This window comes from Nipponia nippon, unplaced genomic scaffold (genome assembly GCF_047370975.1).
Source record: "Nipponia nippon isolate SJK-2023a ecotype South Korea unplaced genomic scaffold, ASM4737097v1 scaffold_9, whole genome shotgun sequence".
NCBI lineage: Eukaryota > Metazoa > Chordata > Aves > Pelecaniformes > Threskiornithidae > Nipponia > Nipponia nippon.
Genome location: NW_028262413.1, coordinates 23386104 through 23408011, shown reverse-complemented (window position 1 = coordinate 23408011; position 21908 = coordinate 23386104). Strand labels below are relative to the sequence as shown.

At 38.7% G+C, this 21908-nt stretch overlaps 1 protein-coding gene across 6 annotated transcripts in view; it reads left to right on the top strand.

The window, feature by feature from the left end:
- Positions 1 to 21908, top strand: part of IQSEC1 (IQ motif and Sec7 domain ArfGEF 1) — a 355322-nt gene that overhangs the window by 61359 nt on the left and 272055 nt on the right. For all 6 annotated transcript variants that reach the window (XM_087743584.1, XM_087743583.1, XM_009464893.2 and 3 more), the window contains exon 2: positions 14465 to 14494. In XM_087743584.1, the coding sequence (XP_087599710.1) occupies positions 14465 to 14494 (30 nt within the window). The remainder of the gene's footprint in view (positions 1 to 14464; positions 14495 to 21908) is intronic.

Below are 21908 nucleotides of genomic sequence, written 5' to 3'. Positions count from 1 at the left end.
GAAATTGTAGCCTCAAGATTATCTAAGAAAGAGCATTTTATATTGGGGGATGGCTCAGTCAATAACCACTACAGGTTTTAGGACAGATGGAATCTGACTAATAGCAAAAAAACTATTAGCTGTAAGTACAGCTGTTATAATTGAAACTGAGGCCTCCAGGCATCTAAAAAGAAGCCAAGAATCCCATCTATGGGGCTTTCTCTTACAGTAGGGCATTTTTTAAATTTCTGCATGCAAAGACTTAATAGTTGCAAATTACAGTGCTTCTAAAGGTTTAACTGAGTAGATGAGATCAAACAAGTATAAGGCTTAAATTCCATTCTTTATGCCTTCTGTCTAATGATTTGTAGTACTAGAATATACGCTTGTTTTTGTCTTCATCTTTTCAGGTTTTCTAATTTAGTCTTAATTGGAGAAAAGGGTTATATCAATGGCAACAAAACTCAGGTTGCAACTGATATCATGTGGCCACTGAAATCAGGTTGACTTCAGCAGCAGATTAACATAGTTAGCAAAGAATGACTGGCACTTAAACATCTACCAAAAATGATCTGGAAAGTCAAACAGCTCCTGTCTTGAGCGCTGACATGTCTTTTCCCAGTGAAAGCCATATCAAGTCCACTGGGAGCAAGTTTTATGACTCCAGATGTCTCAGGTTGTCTTCATATTTGGCATCATCCCAAATACTGCCAGTGTTAATGAGGTTAATCCAGAGGTTAAGTATGTTAAGGCTTTAATACTTTTCTTCCATCTTAGTGTGAAATCTAGTTTGTGCTCTAAAAGCACCATTTTATTTTGCTAAAAGATAACTTTGCCATTTTTATGATAAATCACTCAGACTTCTAATAATCTGTGTGTGGAATTTAATGTGCAGAGACCTCTTTTGAAATAAGACTTAAGTGTAGCTTACACTGAAAATTTTATCCATAAAGTACTTTGGTTTAAATTGCATAGGGAGGTTTCAGATGCTGGATTTTGATTTGTAATTGTTGTTGGATCAAAGACTGAATGAATTCCTGGGATGGAAGGTTGACACCAACTATGTTTCCATAAGTTTTATTGTTTGTTCTTTCTCCTTAGAGACTAAACACAGTGAGATCTTGTCTTATATGAAAGGTAAGTGTGGAGATGTAATGGCCTCCAAAGCCTGAGGATTAAAGACATAAATTTGATCTGTAGAAAATTGCTCATTCTTGTTGAAGGCTCCTTGGCTGCTCGCTCTCTTAACTAATCCACATGTATATCTAAAATATATTTTGACAACAACCCTTGGCAGACAGATAATTTTATTAAGGAAAATACGAATACTTGATACAAATGAAAGATGAAGCTTGATTTGGTCATTTTCTAAATGTTTATGGCTGATGATTGCATGTTTAGAGGCTAAACTGATGATAGTGTTCTGCTATAGATACCTTCATATTCTGAAAAGCATTTAGCTGCCATTAGAGCTCCTATTATTGTAATAGGAGCCATGACTGTTGAAAAGCCATACTTGTATCTTATCTGTTATTTTAAATGTAAGATAAAAGGATGCACTCCTTGGTTAAACTCCAATTTTAAAGAGATTTTTGTGGTTTTTTGTAAGGCCTTACCTGTAAATGGAAAGGCAATCAAATAATCCTGTCTAGTGCCTTGCCACTTATGATCACTCTTAATTTAAGCTAGAATAATGCCTCCTGTAGATATATTCAATGCAGAGGAACACCACATGCTAATGCTTCTCAATACTACTTCGTACTTCTGCAGAAAAGTTTGTCTTCCACTTGCTTATAAAGCAAAGGTGGTCACAATATTATTGAACTTGCTTAGAGATTTCTGATGTGCAGTTACATATTAAAAATTTACTATACGGTTCTTCGTTACTTCTGGGGTTAAGTTGCATTCTCACTTCCTCAGCTATTAAAACAAAACAAAACAAACAACTCACTCAATTAACTGAGCTGTAAAGAAACATTTAAATGAGTTTAGTGAAGTTACTGGTTCCTGAGCTGTGGTAGGGATAGACAAGTCTGCAGGTCAGATGTGAAATAGTAAGTGGTTTGAACAGTTTCAGCTGCAGGGGAGAAAAAGGAATTGACTGATTTGTAAAATGATTAATGTAATAAGAAAGAGGTGCTTTTCAAACAGAATTGAAGAAGATGCACCATTTCAACTTTTGTAATATTAATTGTTTTCTTATAACCAATTACAAATTACAAACAATTGAACAGTAAGGGGGGAAAAATGAAAACAGGTAAAATGGTTTTGAGAGATCATAAACCCAAGATATTTTAATCAGTTATCTCTTGAGATTCAAGTCTTTATTCTGATGCTAACTTTAAGAGCACCCCCTGCTTATCAAAGCAAAATATTTACTTCCTTTCCATATGGCTCTTTGGCAATATTCTTACTTAGATCATAAATTGGCATCACTGTGGATTCTAATTGCTGAATCTCATGAGACAGGTATTGGTGCTGGACTTCATGTAAAGCAAGTGGAAACTGCAGAGCCTTTTTAGCACATTATACGTTGCTCTGAAGGCATTAATTTCATGAAACCCATACTGCTACCTGCTGCAGGGAAGGATAATAGAAAACTTTTATGAACAAAGCTCTTTTCCTCTGTCTTCTGCTTGGCTGTATTTTCTATTCCACGAATACAATTCTTACTCTGTAGTACACATAAAGGGATTGCATTCTGAAGGAGCCTGTCTGTGAGGAGCGTAACTGGCTAGAAATGGTGGTGGTTTTGTGACATATGCCAGGCTTCTCAGGGGGTATGTGAGAGAGGGTGCTTTTTAACTTGTCCTCCAGGTTAATTGCTTCCCCTTCCAGAGATGGACAGCAAACACTTTGGACAGGAATGTAAAAATATTTCTCAGTTGTTTTGTGTTTAGACCACTGCTGCTTCAGTCTGCACACAACTGTATTAATGTTTTCCCTGAAAAGAAGAAATTGCACCTCCCTTCCCTTCCCCCAGGTAACATGGACAATTGTGTGCAGAGGATAACAGTATTTCTCCAGCTAGCTAGAAGTGCCCTGAGGTAGTTGCATCTGTATGCTGAGTTTGTGTATTTAACTGTTTGTTAAACATTCAGGTATGGAAGGCTGTTCCAGGCTATCCAGGTGGTAGTATGATGTAGCATCTGCCCAGTGTGCGTCTTTATTTGCATGCTGGAGGAAGCATGTTCCTCTGCCTCTCACTGAGCGGACAGATGGTAGCTATAACCTTGATGTAAAGCACACAGCACAGACTGTGGAGGGGGCTGCTTTTTGTGAAAACATGTGGGGCTTTGTATCATGTCCATCGCTTCAAACTATTTTCAGACATTAAGGGAAAAGAGAACCTAGGTTACTAAAAAATGCATCCTAGATGAACAAGGTGAGTGCAGAGAGGATACTTTCAGCCCAACTGCTAGCTAGCCTGAAGCTCAGTAGCATATGCAACAGAGTGGTGGCTGGGAAATGAAATCAAGCTGATCTTTTTACTAATCTCTCATCAGAGATTGCTGAGAGTTTGGAATAGACGTTTCTTGGACAGTAGTGGCTGCAGACAGTCCAGGAATAGATACAACAAGCTCTTTAAGGAGACCATATGCCAGTAGCTGCACTTACTATATTCTGTGATAAATACTGTGGAAGTTATCTATGGGAGACAAATATTTGCTGCTTTGAGAGACATGTCTGCTTGGGTTTAGCAGTTTAGCTTTAAAAGACAAAAATGGCATCTACGATTTAAGGAAGTGACTGTTTTCAATGTTCCTGTCCAGGCTCACACTTAGAAGTTATTTTCTTAACATGGTTACTAGAAGTGTCTGTGTGTAACACCTTTGTAAGGACTAAAGAGGTTTTGGTAGTCACTGCCACATAAGCAATGCATTCCAAGAGCTGGAATGGAAGGATGCTTCTTAGGATGGATGTCTTCTCCACAAGTATGAGGGCATGCAGGCAGACTCTTGAAGACTGCACTTAGTAGATTTGTATAAAAAAAGAAGGCATCTGCAATATTATACTCTTACTAAAGATAGCTAAAAACTAAGTTACTTTCTTTAATAGGAGTTAGAGAAAATATAGGACAGAAAGGATGTGATTCGTATGTTCTTTGTGAAATAATATGCTGTTTCAGTGAACATTGTTAATTGTTAACACAGGCAATTCGGTAAACTTATCAAATAGGTTCTTTTTCAGCAGTCAGTCGTATGTTGTGCTTTAATACAGAACTCTTTCTTCTTATACCTCCTTCCTCCCTAGCACAGTAGAAGGCATTGCACTGTTTTACATCAGTGTACTTGGGGAGAATTGCCATAACCCCGTAATTCTCTGTTTACGAGTAGGTACCCTGGGTTGGTCATAGAGGAACAGTTCCAGCAGCATAACTGGCAATTACCTACTTTGTTGCTGTGGTATACAATGGGAATTGGGAACCTGCTTTTTTTTTTTTTTTTTTATTTCAGAGTGGTGCTTGAAAATGCTTCTTATATGGCTTACATTGGATCTTGCAGCTAGCAATTCATGTGTTTACCCTTGTAATAACTTATCTTCATGATGCCATTTCATGTGGGAGATGATGTGCTTTCATGCATGATCTGCAGTGAGATCCATTAGTCTAAGTACCAGCCCAAACTTAGTTTGTATACAGTTCTAATATGAGTTTTAAGCTTTATACTGTTTGGGACTTCAAGTGAAACTCCTTTTTCACTTTTGGTAATGGAAAATCACATCTAAACTCTTCCTGGCTTTCTGCAGTCAAATTGTATTTATGGGTGGTTTTGAGGGTATGAATACACAGCATGTATGAGCAGTGGAATGGTGCACAGTGAACTGCAGTGTATGAAGCATTAAGAATAATGAAACAGAATGCTTTCTATACATTCATCATAACACAAAACTAGTATTTAAAAACATGGAATACTATCAAAGAATACTTTTTTTTTCTGTGTCTTGAAGTGACCAAGAGTCCTGAGGCCTTAGCGTGAGGTTGGTACCATTATAATTCATGTGGAATTTCTTGGAAGGCTATGCATCCTGTGATGGGCTTAGTTTAATTATGTTGATAAAAAAAGGTGTCTCCTCACTTTGACAGTACAAGCACTGTAATAATATAAGAAACTGATGTACTATATTGGAAAAGAGCTGCTCACTTGCTAGAGACAATACAAACAAAGCTGTACATCTAGTAAGAATATCATGAGTAAAATATAAACTGACACTACTGAAGGTGCCAATACAAAGGCATTTATAAACTTCTGAGCTACAGTTCCATCAAATAATATGGGGATGTCAGCTTTTACTCTTTTTTTTCCTTTTTTTTTCTCTTCTGTAACAGAATAAACCATCCTGCTATAAGTACTGGACTGGTGTATAACTATATACCAGTACCACTGACGTTTAGTAGTTAGAGGTACACTTCTGCATTATTTGCCTACCACTGCTAGCAGAGAGGAATTCAAGATTCGTATCTGATGTGGAGTAAGAGGAGAATTCATCCTTACTAGAAACTGTTTATTGTAATACAGACGACATGGTGCAAAGTGTAGATTTATGGTTCTTGAAATTGGAGATGGCATTTTGGAAAATTGCTTCTACCAAATACTGAGTTTTGGCTAAGAGCAAGAATAGAAAAGTGAAACAACTAATCTGATTTTAACTTAGTGTTGCTGCAGAATATGTGACAAGTGTACTCATTTTTATTTCTGTTTAGATACAACAAAACTTGTATGTTAAAAAATGCTTCAGGATTACATATATCTCTGGAACACTCACACTCATCTTTTAGGTAAGACCATTGTCTGGCTTAGGGGCAAAGGTTTTTCCTGAGACTTTCCCTGAACCTAGCTGTGAGGTGTGCCTTTTCTGGGGAGTTCCGTGATGACATTTTTTGCTAACTGCATTGGAAAGACACATACATATGCAGCTTTTAACTTTCCAGTGGAAGAACTGGAGGTGGACCTAAGTAACGGCTCATCCTAGTACAGCATTGCAGGGAGTGTTTCCTGCCTTGTAGGCTGTGTGATCCCACTATGAAAAAGTGGAGGGAGCCAGACTTCAAACCTACCCACTATGTGAATGACTTGCGTTTTATGGTAGTGCAATTTCATTCCATCACCCATTTTATTTTCACTTAACAGGATTTATCAGACATGCATGTTAATGGGGTGGCAATATTACCCTGAAGTATTTCAGGCAGCAATTGTAAAGACTATCTAAAATGCTTGAGGGGAAGTGTTACAGGTCTCAGTCCTCCTATAATTGAAAAAAGCAAAATAGCTCATAATGTTGACCCTGTGCTACTTTTCAAACTGACTTGGTGGGCTGGGCTGTGGGAGTCTCGTAATTACAGACCCCATCCAGACTGGTTGAGGTAACAGTTTCCTTGCCAGGTGTGATCCAGGCTAGTTAGTACGCAGCCTCCCTAGAACTTCCAGAGGGCACAAGCTGGCCAGGAGCTGGCGTGGCTGGGGGCTGATAGCCTCCTGTGAACAGGACGTGCATCCAAAATAGTATCTCCTTTGACACAGGCTACAGGGCAGAGATGACTAAATGCTGATTCCTGTCATTACAGGTCTGAGCCAGCTTTGAATTGGTGACTTCGGCTGCTTCTTTGGCATGACCAGTTTGGGTTTGTGGGCTTGGGGAAGTTTATAGAATCATAGAATCATTAAGGTTGGAAAGGACCTCTGAGTTGGAGTGTGCAAGAATTGCTGAGTTATCTTTAGGTATTTCCCTATCTGAACTTTGCAATGGACATGGTCCTCTTTGTAAGAGGTACAACTCTCCCCTTTCCCTACCTATAAGCTCTCTATATTCTTCAAGGAGTTACTGTAACGACAGTCGGAGACTTCTGAAATAAGGGACGCTGCAGACTAGGAATCTATTGCTATTAAGATATAGTATTGTATTTCCAAATGTATGCAATAAAAACATCACAAGGATTGCGGTGCCCATCGTTTCGGTGGTATTGAAGCAGCTGTGATATTAGTTAGCTGCTGTGCCTTTGCAGTACTGGATTTTGCTGTCTTTTCTCACTTATGTCCATGGGTTAGTGTTATGTGTGTATTTCAGTAGCAGGCAGGAGAGGTTTGTAAGCTGATCACTCTATAGTTTCCTTCTGAGCAAACTGCTGGATCAAAGCGAAACTGGGATGATGCATGTACAGAGAGAGAGAGGTACCAGTAAAGTGAGCAGTTCCTAGCCACAAGCTGAACTACACCTTCTCTGGGATGAAGCCTTTGAGCTATGTGCTGGCTTTCTGCTCGGATGAGACCAGTGTGAGAAAGTAGTGGAGAGGAAGGACTTCGCCAGAAGCCACTGGAGTCGTCCTAGTGTGTCTAGTGGTTTCAGAGCATTGCTACTCACAATGGTACTGCAGTTCTACTTTTAGTGCCAGTTTTTGGATGGTGCTAATTACTGCTATCCATCCTCTGTTCAATTCCTATAGGCTTTGGGATGGAAGAGATAGATGCAGAGGTGCTATAACAACTTCTGTCATCTTATATTAAGATATTCCCCTGGCAATATGTCTAGTCATTATTAGGGAGGTGAAGTAATGACAGCAGACAAAGATGTGGTGCCAGGTTTGAAGGCTGTTTGTTATATGCCAGTCCTTAAGTTTGCTGAATATCACTAGGTCAAATGCTTTATGTTCACTAAAATCAAACTTCATGTCTTTCTATTCTATTAGGTAAATACTTTTTCTGGTTTGTGACATTGGAACACTTCTAGCAGTTTAATTTAAAAAAAAAAAAAGTAAAAAAATCACATCAGTGACATGTGCGTCTCTTTCTGTTATCATTCTTCTTTTAAAGGAAAAAATTCTGTATGCTTTTTCCTGTTTTCGGTACGCAGGTGACTTGATTTAATAAGTACAGCTCTGAACAGTGCAATAGGGAAGCTCAGTTTACCCTTTTTTTTCTTTTGACGTCTTTGAGCTTACCTTTATTCTGACTTCACACATCTCCTTCCAAAGATTGCTTGTTACTAGCAGCGTCTTATCTGTTCCTAACCCTAATGTGCATTATGTGTAACTTGTCAGATGTAACCTTCTGAAAGAAACTTTTCATTCTGTAGAAAGTTGTTAGAGGTTCTGCCCAGTAGGGTACTGAATCAAACGGAAGTGCTATATTCAAAGTGGCTGTTAGACTTTCTCATATTATTTGGAAAAGAACAAAAAGACTATTAGGATATTACTGTTCTCTAATAATCCATGAAAATAGTGGTTTTCCTACTGTGCAAAATAGTTTTTTATCTCAGTATTAAATCAAAATGTAATGCAGTAATCGTACTTCTGTAATTGATTTATTCTTTCTATTATTACTGTGATGGGCAGGCCCAAGAGCATGTTTTTGCACTGAGTACTCATGCCTTCATTCTGTTATGCATAATAATAGAATCCTGCTGAAAGGGCTATAATTAGTGGTGAAATTAATAATTTTTCTTATCCTGAAACTTACCTTGTTAAAATGCTACTGACTGGAGAGGTCTTACTATACTTAATATTTTATCACTTCTTTTAAGAGTCTTCAGCCCAGTAGAATTTTTCTGACCCTAATATACAAAGTTTTGCGAAGTAACCCATTTTTTGGAACAGAAAGTCTCCATTCCATATGTCTGTGTTACTGGACATATTGTTTTGTACATTGCTGGCAATGCACTGATGCTGATCTAGACCTACTTAGCAGGAGGGTAAGGGCACGACAGCAAGCATGCTTGCCTCTGAGCTTCGTGAGGTTTTAGATATCCGATATGACTATATGTGCAGCAAGCAAGGGTACTCTTTTCAGACTCCTGGAATAAGAGTGTTTCTTTACTTAACACAGTATTGCACATCTGTTGTGATCCATAGGGGCACATAACATCATTTAGACACAGAAGAGTAAAATAAAAATCCTAGAAAGCTCTAATAGCCTTTAGATGGGGCTGGAAGTTTCCTGGCAACATCTAGCTTGTTTCGAATTGCTGCTCAGAACATAGACCCATAGAAACTTTATACTGAAACATGCTAATGCCCACTCGTGATGTAAGTAGTATTGTTTATATAGCCATTAATGAATTCTCCCTGAAGCTTTTTTCCTGGAAGGTAATCTTTGTCTGCGATACAAATGCTGAAGGACTTCACATGCTACAACAGAACAACCTGTAACAGGTGTAGTTTTCTTTCCTGGGGCAAGTTCTGTGCTCAAAGCAAGGCTTAATCAAATGCATTCATTCTAGTATTGCTCTGTAAAGATTTGGTTCAATCTTTTCCTTTTCTAGAAAATGAAATTTGAATGCTTTTTAATATGTGGTTACTGTATGCTCATACCTGTCATAGGTCTCCTAAATTACTTCCTGTGACTTTCAAGAAGATGTATTTCAGATGGAGAATGATTATTTAGCATGGAATTTTGACGTGCTGTTATAAACCTTGGCTTTTACCCAGTTCTTTTTATTCTGATGGGAGTAACAACTCTAAATAGGTGAGGAGATATGACTTGGCTTACTGCCACATGGATGGGTGTGGGGCTGCAAAACTATATTAAAATCATGTCCACTTGTAGGGTTTTACAGTAAAATTTCAGTTCTGCTTTTGGCTGTTCTTCTACCCTGCCCTGTAAAGCAAAATTTTGCATACTGAACGTGAATCTTAGACAAATAGTGTTTTAAAACTGTTACTTCTACTTTCTGTATAATCTGTTTTTGTAGAACATTGCCATAACTCTACTCATTGCCCAAATAAAGTATCTGCTAAGCTTGAAATTGTTGCAGAGGTAGTTGTGTACATCAGTCTATATAATGTGCTGTAATGGTTATGAACAATATTTTGTTTTGAAAATGATTACTTTCATGAGTCAGGCTGAAAGCCAATTTTGAAGCTGCTTTTGGAAGCAGCTTTACATTGTGCTGTTTCACTTCTAAGTATAGCTTTACTTGTAAACAACAAATCAGATGACATAAGACTTTCAGCTTGTTTATTATTACTTTAAGAGAGGGGAATAATGGAGAGAATTGAACATTTCCTGCTGGGGTGAGCCAAAGACTTGCTAAAATCTTTTGAGTGAGGAAAAGCCATTAAATGAGCTCTGCCTCTGAAGCTGTGCTGTTTCTGGGATTTAAGACCCTACTGTCACCTAAATGAACAAGAGACTTGCTGGTTGGGAATGGGAACCTCTCATATTCCCAATTTGAGTGGCTTTTCTGTCATGCTTTTCTCAAAGATGACTTCAAAATTGTGATATTCCTGTAAATGGCTTTCAATTCATATGAGCTGACAGCATCCCACCAAGAATGTTTTGTTGAAAAATTGCCAACCAACTCAGCAACTGGAAGCCAAGATACTTTGTTGGCTGTTTTCCTGCTTGGTGTATTTATAGGAGGATAGTGGTAACTGTCTCTTGGGTATGCAAAGCAAAAGACAATAAGTCATTTTGGTAACATGAATGGAGATGTTTTCTGAAATCTCCAGTTTTCACAGATGTGGACTGACAGATGGAGGGTGATGGCAGTACTTCATTTAAACTTAAACAAATGTAATTCAGGATTTTAGTCATTTTAGTTTGCTGTCCCCTGTAAGTCTTAAGTACTGGGTTTTTTGTTTTTCTTTGCCTTTAGTTTTTGGTTCAAGATTTGTTCTGATGTCATCTATTCCTCCTGGCCTCTGCTTGCAATGGAATCACAGTAAATACTGCTATTAGCAAAGTTGTTTCTGCTTCTATTGACTATAACAATCTTAAAGAGGACGTGTTTTGCCATATTTCCTACTGAGAATGAAGTTCCTGGGGTCAGGAAGAAGACAAACTTGTACTTCAATGGGGTGTGTGGGTTAATATTTAGTTCTACTCAAAATGAAATATTGGAAACCAGCCAGAGATAAGAAGAGAGATCTTGGAGATCTTGCATGACATTTATCACATCACTGATATAACTTAGATATATAAATGGAATATATTCTATTTAAAATAAAGTACTGTAGCATAGAAGATCTTATATATATTGTATCCTTTTCTTTCTTTAAGGTCTACCTTAAAAGAAATAATGCAGTATATTGCAAGAATTTTTTTCACCTTTGTCCTTGTTTCAGCAGTGGCAATATAATTTCTTTTGCCTGGATCAAAAGGAAAAAAAAAAATAATACAGAGCACAGCACATGGTTACAGCATAAGCAGAAGCACTGAATATTGATTCAAAATCCTGGCTTTTAAAGAATGCTTGAAGAAAATCTAATGCTTTGTTTCAAACTACAAGTAGTAGGTTTTTTTCAGCAGTGTGTTCATTCAGCCCTGCAAACCAATTACTCCTTCCCTGAGTAAAATTGACCATCTCTGAATAACTCTTTGAAATTTACTTGAGTAAATCTTAGCCTTGAAAATGCAAATATTGCAGTTGCAAAATTTAGCAGCTTTTGTACCTTTGGGGATCCTAAAAATAAGGGATGATGGTCCATCTTCCCTCATTGTTGGCTATGCTGAGTTGGAAGGCATTCAGCTTGGGAGAGCAGCTGGTTCCAGCCTTGGTGCAGCTGGGCATAACTCAGCAAAGAGCACCTTGCAAAGGCCCAGCCTTTACCTTGCAGCTTTTCCTTGCCTTATTTAAAATACTTCTGAGTTTTAGCGGGAGGAATAGTGAGTTGATGGAAAGGCTGGTAGCTGCTTCTAGTGACCCCAGAATGCTTTGGGCACTCAAAGGCATTTTCCCTGTTTAGATGGTTCAGATGGTTTTGTTATTCTAGTCAAGAGGAAACGCAGAAAATTAAGCCATTAAAAATCCAGTTGTCTCAGCTATATTTGAAAACTTGATAGTACAAGCAATTACATATAACATCTTCAATTGTAAGGCTAATGTTCCGCAAGATGTAATTTGCGGAAGACTGAGTGTGGGAAGGTGTCAGTTAAACACTTTATTCATTAATTTTTTCATTACTCATGGGGACGCATAGGGTAGTTCATTTCTCTTCCTTCTCCTGTGTTTACGTAACTTTCAGGGATAAGGTAGTGGTGTCCAGAAAGCTGCTTTAAAGTTACTTTTTGTCTATCAGAATACGTAAGTATATCTAAAAACATAACAACTTAAAGTGACCAGACAGGCTTTAAAAAATGAGAAGGGAAGCATAAGAGACTCATGAATTAACACTGCGTCAGCTTTGAATTCATGAAGCTCCAGCCTGACGCTAGAATTTAGCCCTGTGCCAATCCTTTCCTCACCTCTTTTCCGGTCCATCTTGTAGTATGTGTTAAAAGGTACATATGAAGATGGATGTCAGACTGCTTGCGTTATTAGGGCAGGGTGCCAGGATGGAAGTGCAGACCACTTCTGAAATCTTGCATGTGTTTATATGTGAAAATGTTTTGAATAAAATAAGGTAACACAGCTGGAAGTAAAGCCATTTGATATCAGATCCTGTCTTCATTAACAAGAACTGACAAAGTGTTCTCTTAAATATTTAAGAGCTCTTCTCAGTGTGGATTTGTGGGATTGTTTTTCCATTCTATGTTGTTTTATAAAATCTTTTTAATATGCAGTAAAATAAATGTTGTGATAACAGATAATGATGCCAGTAACACCCACATTCTTAGAGCTCTTGGAAAGGTCGAGAGTCTTCTTTGTATGGTTAGATACTGCATTGGGTATGCAAAATGTTACAGTAAGCGTTCATAGTGGTGAGAGATACTGTTAAATGAAAATCATTATTCTTCCTTAAATGAAGAGCAGTGATGATTCTTCATCACCTCAAGTAAAAAGACAATTGTAACAATTTTTCAGAAGAGTTTTTTTGAAACACAATTAAGCTCTACAGCAAACCTTGTGAGTTCTCACGTCTGCTGGGTGTTCCAGATTGAGACATTGCGCAGTACACCTACTTACTGCATTCTTCTTTCCAGGCAGAAGTAGTTGGTTCACTTTGCTCTGGGCAACAGTGTTTTCCACTGTGCTGATTTCTCTTCTGTTTTAAAGTATTCTGTGGTGATAGCTGTCAGGAACATCAACTGATATTTCACCTTTCTGTAATCTACACTCAGTCTGCTGAATTACAGCACTCTTCCCACTGCCCAAGTATCTCATGGGACAAGAAACTAAGTTCATTTTTCCTTCTTTCATCTCAGCTTGTGCTTTTAAAATCATCCAGACTTCTTTGAGCTTGAAGAAAATAAAGATAATGTTAGAGCATGTAATGAAGCGGGGGGGGGGGGGGGGGGGATGATATGTCAATTTTTGGTACCTATCTCTGCAATAGATTCTGAAAATCAGATATTAGTACTGTTTGCTTTTTAGCATTAGACTTATAAAACTTTTACTAGCCGTAACTTTGCCTCTACCATAATATGCAAGTTGTCATTGGAAGTCATCCTAATAACAAATAGATTTTTTTTTTTTTTCTTCTTTCTCACCTCAGTGAAACTAGGGAAGATTCTTTCGTTCCTGAAGAAATACCCTGGTCATTGATTCATTGATTTTGATGAGGCAACTTTGGTGCTAGCTTATTGTCACTTAAGTGCTAGAGTTTGCAAGTTCATATTGATCACCTTTTTATTTGGGTCCCTGGTAAGATTATGACATGGAAAGGGTGTTTTGAGGCTTTGTTTTGCTCTGGAATCTCCTGCTTTGCTTTGTATGCTTGATTCCTGTTTTTGCAGAGCCTACTGATGTGTTTAAGGTTTCTGTAGCACTGAGGCTGGATTGTTTTGGAGTGAGGAAGGAAAAGAATTGGGCAAATGGTTGTATGTCATCTTCTGAATTTTGTGCTTGTTCGTGAAATGCTGGGAATATTATGTTTCTGTTTCTCTTTGGAGGAGAAAACCTTGTCAGCATGAACGATGTTAAATTAAATTTGTGTACTTGAAAAATATTGGGGGGAGGGGGGAGTGACTTTGTTCCAGTTTTGATTGACAAAATTATCTCACCTTGAGAAAAATATACTCTTTAAGAGCTGCTGTATCTTATCCCTCATTTTTCACAATTATGAAATTCAGACAAGTGTGGGTTTTTAAATATTTTAAGTTACTTTTATTCTTTTATTTGGAAACCTTAGTCCTTTCTGAGTAGTGCCTAATAAGCCTGGAGATGAAATTCCTAAACGTATTTGCCTATGACCTTTTCAACTAAAGAGTAAAGAAAGGCTAAAAAAAAAAAAAAAAAGGACAAGTTAACCTGCTTCTAGAATCATGTCAGAGGCCAGTGCTTTTCACTTACAAATGCATAAATCTTTGTTATTGCATATTTATGGAAGGTCTTTATTGAGGGTTCAGGGAGTGTCAGCATTTATTTTAATGTTGCAATTATTGACTTCAACTGTTAACTGTTTTTTAACTTCTAGTAGACTTATTCTAAACCTAACTAGACTGGTTTCTTTTTTAAATGTCTTGTTAGTAGGGGAAGTACAACAAGCCTTAGAAAAACTAGCTGAAATACAAATGGAGAGAATGCATGAGAAGGTGTACCATTTTTAGACTATCTGGTTTATAAATGCTAACAGTAATTATATCCTAACTATTTGTGTATTACTTTACAGGTCTGAAGGTGAAAGTTCAAGAAGCATCAGGTATGTGTACATTGTATTCTTTCTGTCTTGATGTCTCTGTTCTAAGAAAATACTTTATTTAAAAGCGTTAAATAGAAACAGATTTTTTTAAAAGTGTGTTTTTTTATTGATTTGACTTAGCATGCCATTTGTATTTTAAATAAAGGATCTTCTACCTTGGATAAGTTCAGTAATAAGTAACATGACATTTCTTGAATGCTTCTATGTCCAATGTTTAAGACTCATATCTTAGTTTTGAGAATTGCAAAAAAAATTTATAGATAGTTTCCAGTGTTTTCAATCAAAATGCATGCTAAATGGTCGTTTGTATTGGCAAAGCTGTGAGCCAGCTGCCTGTTGGTTTTTGGGGGCAATATCTGTGTTGGGGAGAAGTCCAGGTACTTGTTCAGGCTTGCTTAGTAGTCTCCTCTTCTTTACTTGACAGTGAGACCCTTCATTGGCTCATTATTGCAATACTCATTATGCATGTGGAAGATTCAGATAATTTAGAGAATTTAATGTAATTATCAATACTTTACTTTTTAACTTATTCATTTAGTATTTTATACTTGTTACCTCAAGGGTATTTTTTTAAACCCACCTCTTTGAAAATGTGGCTGTGTGAGTCGAACTTGTAGAGCTTGTAAAAGTGCTCTAAACAGGACTGAAACTTTAAAATTATGTACTTGGCTCTGAATGTGTTCCACATTCATTAGACCATTACAATTAAGCAGATGCCTTGATTCTCAACGAGTGCAACCATTGATCAATGATGACAAGGTCCAAAATATTGCCTGTGGGTTCACCATAACACCCTGCAGCTTGTTTCAGGGATTGTCAGGACTTTGCATCTAAAGGCATTGTATTTTATTTCTTTTTTTTTTTTTTTTTTTTTAAAAAGGCACCAGGACCTTCACTTCCAGAATTAAAAGTCCAGTTCTTACCCACAGGTATGCAGAATATGCACAAAAACAGGTGAATTGCAGAATAATCAATCTGATATCAGAAAAACAGAAGTCTCTAGGAAGTGATCAAAGATCCTCTGAAATGCTTTTTTTTCTTACAACAGAAATCAAAATCATTATGGTATTGACCTGAATTCAAGGCTGGGCAGAGGAAGTTGGTAGCGTATTTTAATATACAGCAACTGAACTGAACGAAATGACAAGCTGCTGTAGTTAAGATTGTAGTAAAGTGCCTGTACTTTTATTCTCTGGGTTTTTTTTAACTCCCAGTAGGGTTGCCAATGTGCTGGCAAGCTGTAGAAGGACTAATGCTGATCAGCTATTGCAAACTAAAAATAAGTCCACCAGCATGTGAATTTACAGAACTATAACTGTGGTCACATTTCAAGCTATAATAGTCATTCTTGTTTTGACCTGCTGAGTCTCCTGTGGGATTTGGTTGCTCAAGATGGGGGTGTGTGGCATCACTGCTGCTGATGCACTCTGAGAGTCGAGTTCATCTATTAGAGACCATATTTTGAGGTATTTGAGTAGTGTGTAGGCACAGCTGAAAGCTAGTTACTTCAGATCTGGTTTGGATGCTACCTAAAAACTGAACGTTAATAGAACTCTAGCCCTTGCTCCTAGCATCCGTCTTAATGAACTAAGATTATTTCATTGCGGGGGAGGGCAGGGGTAGGGGCATGTTATTTGACTGATCGGCTAAGGGCCTGGGCTGCAAGACTGATGGAATAGTGTTAGTATGTCTTGCCAGATAAATTCCACACCTTAAAGGAAGGGTCTGGTCAGACTTGGTTCATCTATAGAAACTGGCAATACCACACAGGGCATGTTTCTCCTGTATACAGGCTTTAGGGCTGTCATAGTGAAAATCAACACCATGTGTTCTCTACAGAAACCTGCAGGCAATCAACATGAGTCTTGGAGCGCTGATATAATCTTCTGGTTTGAGGCTGTTTGCTGAATTAATTCTGTTATTCAGCATGAACTTGAGTTACTCCAAGACAGTTCCAGACTTTTATGATAGCCTACAATTAGGCTAATAGATGAATGCAGTAGCAGACAACTCAAGCAGAGTTGTACGGCAGAGCCGTACTCCTCCTGAAATGCTCTTTCAGTCCAACTCTTCCATCCTCCCTCTTAAACTGGTGTTTCTTCAGAGCAGAGGTGAAAAGTCACTGAGGATGTGTTTTTATGTTTCTGCCTGCCTAAAATCCTGGTCAGCTTTTGTCTTGTCTTGGGCAAAAGCTGACTTAGCTCTTTATGTATGTCTAGGTAGCTTCTTCACATTGTGGTTAATTTGCTTCATACTGTTCTCTTTTATTTCTGGCAAATGAAGATGAAATGTAATCATCTCAAATGAAAAGATAAGATCAGTTTAGGGGATAATGCTTAAACTCGGAAGAGAAGAAATCATCATTCCTGCTCACAAAAATATCAGCAAAATACCAGCAAATCAGTACGCTGGCCATACTATGCCAGTGTCTTCTGCCAAATTGTTTGGTTGAACTTATGAAATAAAGTCTAGGAAGGAGCTGCAAGCAGGTGAGAAGCCAGGAATAAAATGTACTGTCTCAGCATTAACTGGACAGATACCATATTGAGTGAAATTAGTTAAGGGCTTATGTTTGCGGTTAATAAGCAAAAGTATCAGTTAGGATTGCAGTGTTTGACTCTCACTAGCATTGGCACTTCAGATAAAAGGACTACTCTAAATAAATAGAGATGCAACCATTTCTTTTTTACCTCCTTTCTGCCAGAAGATTATTTTGAGATCAGATGGATGATAGTTTGGCATGTATTTCTCGGTCACTAGAAACCTGTATCCTATGATAGTTTAGTGGCTTGTTGCATAGAAGCAAGATCTGTCTCTCTTGTTCAATGCTACATGGGTATAAGATGAACAAGTGCAGTAATTAACTTTTATCTTTGCGTTTCTAGCAGATGCAGAGGGAGAAACAGATCGGTGTATTGAATTCAGTGTGGGTCAGAGCTGATACATTGGAGTGACGTGGGCATTGACTCATAGAGCAGGTCTACTCTGAGCCAGGCTCATCCTTCTATTTTCCCTCCTTATGTCCTGTCAAACCTGCACCATTGTCATCCTCATTAAACTTTTTAATTCTTCTAGGATGGTCTTTTTAGCAGATGTCTCTGAGCATTAAAGAGAAGAATTAGGATGCAAAAGGGCAGGCAAATACATAAAACTTGTGGGTTTGTTTTTTTTTTTTTTTGCTTGTTTTGTCCCTGTCTTCTCCTCCACCCCTCCCCACCCCAAAGCTGTGATATGCAGCGGGGTTTGGCAGGCCACAGAAGTCTGATGCCAAACATGCCTGTGTGCATGGGCTTGGGAAACCAATTTAGTCCAGTTTAGTCTTTTGCAATTGAGTGAGTGTAATCAGACTCTTGACTGAGAGATTTGTTTTGGAATAGCGGGCTTTTTTCATACTGGAATGGAATATCCGATACAAGTGATGCCCTAGAATTCTATACTATTGCTCAGTTGCAAAAGTTATTGCCTTGGTGGATTTGTTTTCAGTAGCTATATAGCTTGTCATAATGATGAAAATTTATCCAAAAGTGTTCGGAAGTGCTCTGAAATGCAGTAAACACTGAATCCAACTATGCAGAGACAAGGCTGATGCAGAAAAGCAGTATGATTCCAGATAACACACTGAAACAATTAAAAATCATCTTGATTTGTTTCCTTGGCTTTCTCATTGTGACAAAAAAATTTATGCCATTGTTTGTGCAAGCCCTTAAAATTCTCTCTGCTTATGATATTGTTGTATTGTAATAAACTTGCATTGGTTTCCTTTTGGTGAATGCCATGTAATTTTCAGGCCTAGGTATTTGTTAAATCTATTAAAATTAATAAATTGCTTTGAAGATTTTGCATTCTCAGATGTAATGAACACATACACAGTGAGCTGTGAAATTGTCGGTGATGGTCCTTTTTATTAGCTTCTTTGTTCACATGTTTTCAGTAGAAAATGCAATTTGTTTTACAAGCAATTTTAATATTTAGTAGTATGACCTGACAGAGATAAGAATGTATATATGTAGTATGATCTATCATATCAAAGTTTGCAAGAATAGTGTATCTCAAGGTTTAGTAACTAGAATGTGCTCATCTTACGTCTACTATGGACCTTGTGTGTTTAATGAACACAAGGCAACAGAATAGAGGATTCAAGCAGTGTATGAGGTGCAGAGGGACTCGGAAGATCAGTAAGCATCTCTGACTAGCAAACCTCTAAAACCTGCCCAGAAACAATACCTCTATTCTGGCTTTCCTTCTTTTCCCGTTTTTATTCTTGTAAAAGATTAATAGTAGTATGAATAGCTTAAAGATGTAAGATTTAATTAACCATTTCCCTAGGTATTCCTTTGCTGCTTTTCTGCCAGTAAAATAGGTGAGATAAAATACATTTGAATTGAGCTACTCGTCACAACTGCTCCATGGTATTCCTGGTGTAATGCTTTCGCTGCATCTGGTCCTTTGGTCAGCTGTCAGCAGAACAGAGCACCTCTCAGACCTTGTCCCAGTAGACATCCTGTGCAGAATACGTCTTCAGTCAGACCACTGGAGTTGACCTGTCCTCTTTAGGTTTTCTGTTCCTTCCCAGCTGTGTGCTTTTTAAAGAAGAAATGAAGTACAAAATGGAGTAAGCTATAAGTAACAATATCATCTTGAGTGCTGTTACGCGGCACGTGTGGGACAACCGGGGGATCAGGCTCAGCCAGCATGGGTTTATGAAAGGGAGGTCCTGCTTCACTAACCCGGTCTCCTTCTATGACAAGGTGACCTGCTTAGTGGATGAGGGGAAGGCTGTGGATGTTGTCTACTTGGACTTTGGTAAGGCCTTTGACACTGTCTCCCACAGCATTCTGCTGGAGAAGCTGGCTGTTCACGGCTTGGATAAGTGCGCTCTGTGCTGGGTTAAAAACTGGCTGGATGGCCGAGCCCAGAGTGGTGGTGAATGGAGTCAAATCCAGTTGGCGGCCGGTCACAAGTGGTGTTCCCCAGGGCTCAGTGTTGGGGCAAGTTCTGTTTTATATTTTTATCAATGATCTGGATGAGGGGATCGAGTGCACCCTCAGTAAGTTTGCAGATGACACCAAGTTGGGCGGGAGTGTCGATCTGCTGGAGGGTAGGAAGGCCCTACAGAGGGACCAGGACAGGCTGGACCATTGGGCCAAGGCCAACTGTATGAGGTTCAACAAGGCTAAGTGCTGGGTCCTGCACTTGGGTCACAACAACCCCATGCAACGCTACAGGCTTGGGGAAGAGTGGCTGGAAAGTTGCCTGGCAGAAAAGGACCGGGGGTGTTGGTTGACAGCCGCCTGAACATGAGCCAGCAGTGTGCTCAGGTGGCCAAGAGGGCCAATGGCATCCTGGCTTGTATCAGGAATAGTGTGGCCAGCAGGCCCAGGGAGGTGATAGTGCCCCCGTACTTGGCACTGGTGAGGCCGCACCTTGAGTACTGTGTTCAGTTTTGGGCGCCTCACTACAAGAAGGACGTGAAGGTGCTGGAGCGTGCCCAAAGAAGGGCAATGAAGTTGGTGAAGGGTCTAGAGCACAAGTCTTAAGAGGAGGGGCTGAGGGAGCTGGGGTTGTTTAGCCTGGAGAAGAGGAGGCTGAGGGGAGACCTTATTGCTCTCTACAACTACCTGAAAGGAGGTTGTAGCGAGGTGGGGGTCGGCCTCTTCTCCCAGGTAACAAGTGATAGGACGAGAGGAAATGGCCTCAAGCTGCGCCAGGGCAGGTTTACGTTGGATATTAGGAAAAACTTTTTCACCGAAAGGGTAGTCAGGCATTGGAACAGGCTGCCCAGGGAAGTGGTTGAGTCTCCATCCCTGGAGGTATTTCAAAGACGGGTAGACGTGGTGCTTGAGGACATGGTTTAGTGGTGGACTTGGCAGTGCTAGGTTAACGGTTGGACTTGATGATCTTAAGGGTCTTTTCCAACCTTAATGATTCTATGATTCTATAATACTGCATAAAAGCAGAGGGTTCTCCTGGCTCCTGAACTAAGAGGTGCCAAGGCTATTGCCAAAAAAATGTGGTGTTCTGCGAATATCCACATAATTTAAGAAGTATGCAAAGAAAGAAGGCACAGTTTGGAGGATACTTAAAATAAAGAAAAAGGCAGTTGAAGTAAAAAATAAAAAAATTCCCCCAATAGTTTTCTACATAAATGTCAGGCTGACCCTCTACAGTAGAGTGGAATATGATGAGTTTCTTAATGTTAATTTAAATGTTTTATTACTGCTAACAGAAATAAAATATATGGAAACAGCTTCTAGTAGCTGAAATGACCGTGGAGTTGCCAATGGCTTTAAATGTACATAACTTTAGTCTGAATTTCAGAGTGAAAGGACAGCAATACATTCATCAAGTTGTCCAAATGTATCTGTGTCATCTTTAACAGTTAACTCTACACTTGTGATGTTAAAAAAAACTAACATATTTTTTCCTAAAAATATTACAAAACATTTACTTTTACAGAATAAATGAGTGTGCTGTAACATACATGATTTTCCAGGAGTAGGAGGTGGTATTGATATAAAAGTCTTAGAGTGCTTAAATCAGCACTCCATTTGTGGTTTCAGATCTTGGTCATCTACCTGAACAATAAGGGCAATTTGTCCTTTTTACCACACACCATATGCTCACTGTGTATATACAGTTAACAAATATTTTGGAATTGACTGACTTCATTGGGATAATTACTTGCATTCATCCCTTCGTGCTTCAGTTTTGGACTGAGTTATTAGATTAAGTACAGCAGATACTTGTCCGTGTAATCCAAGGCTACTAAGGAAGGAAATCGGCCACAGCAATCTTGAAGAAAAGATGGTTATGTATAGAATAACACAGCATTGCCGGCTCGTTTCAGTGATTAGGGCCCAAGTCCCAGGAATGCTGTACAGACAGAAGAGCTTCATGCTGTAATAACTGATCGAGGAGGGTAACAGTGAGGTGAGGTACCTGAACCACAGGGCCAGTGACACAGCAGTGAGCAGATTTTCTGATTTCAGTCCCAGTGTCTTGCCGTGAGACTTAAGCTTCATCCCTGCATTGAATTGTGCACTTCAACTGCACTTTGGGAACTCAATGGTATTTAAAACAACGTAATGTTACATTCTAGCTTTAAATAAATTTATAAAAGTACTGGAGGCTAGAGATGCAAGCAGTAGTGTATGAGCATTCTTAAAAGGTGAGTAATATTTTCGGAGTAAATCTTTTCTCTTTAGTAACACACACCTTTTGCTAACATCTTAGAATTAGATTAAGCTGCTATTAATAAACAACTGTAATTTTTTTTCCCAGATATTCTTGGAGCTGATGAAAACAAATCAGCCCTATATTATCTGTTTCTGAAATCTTGTGCCAGCATTCCTGTTTATATGCGACTAGAATGTCTGTTCTGCCCTTTTGACTGCTAGAGGAATACATGCTTATC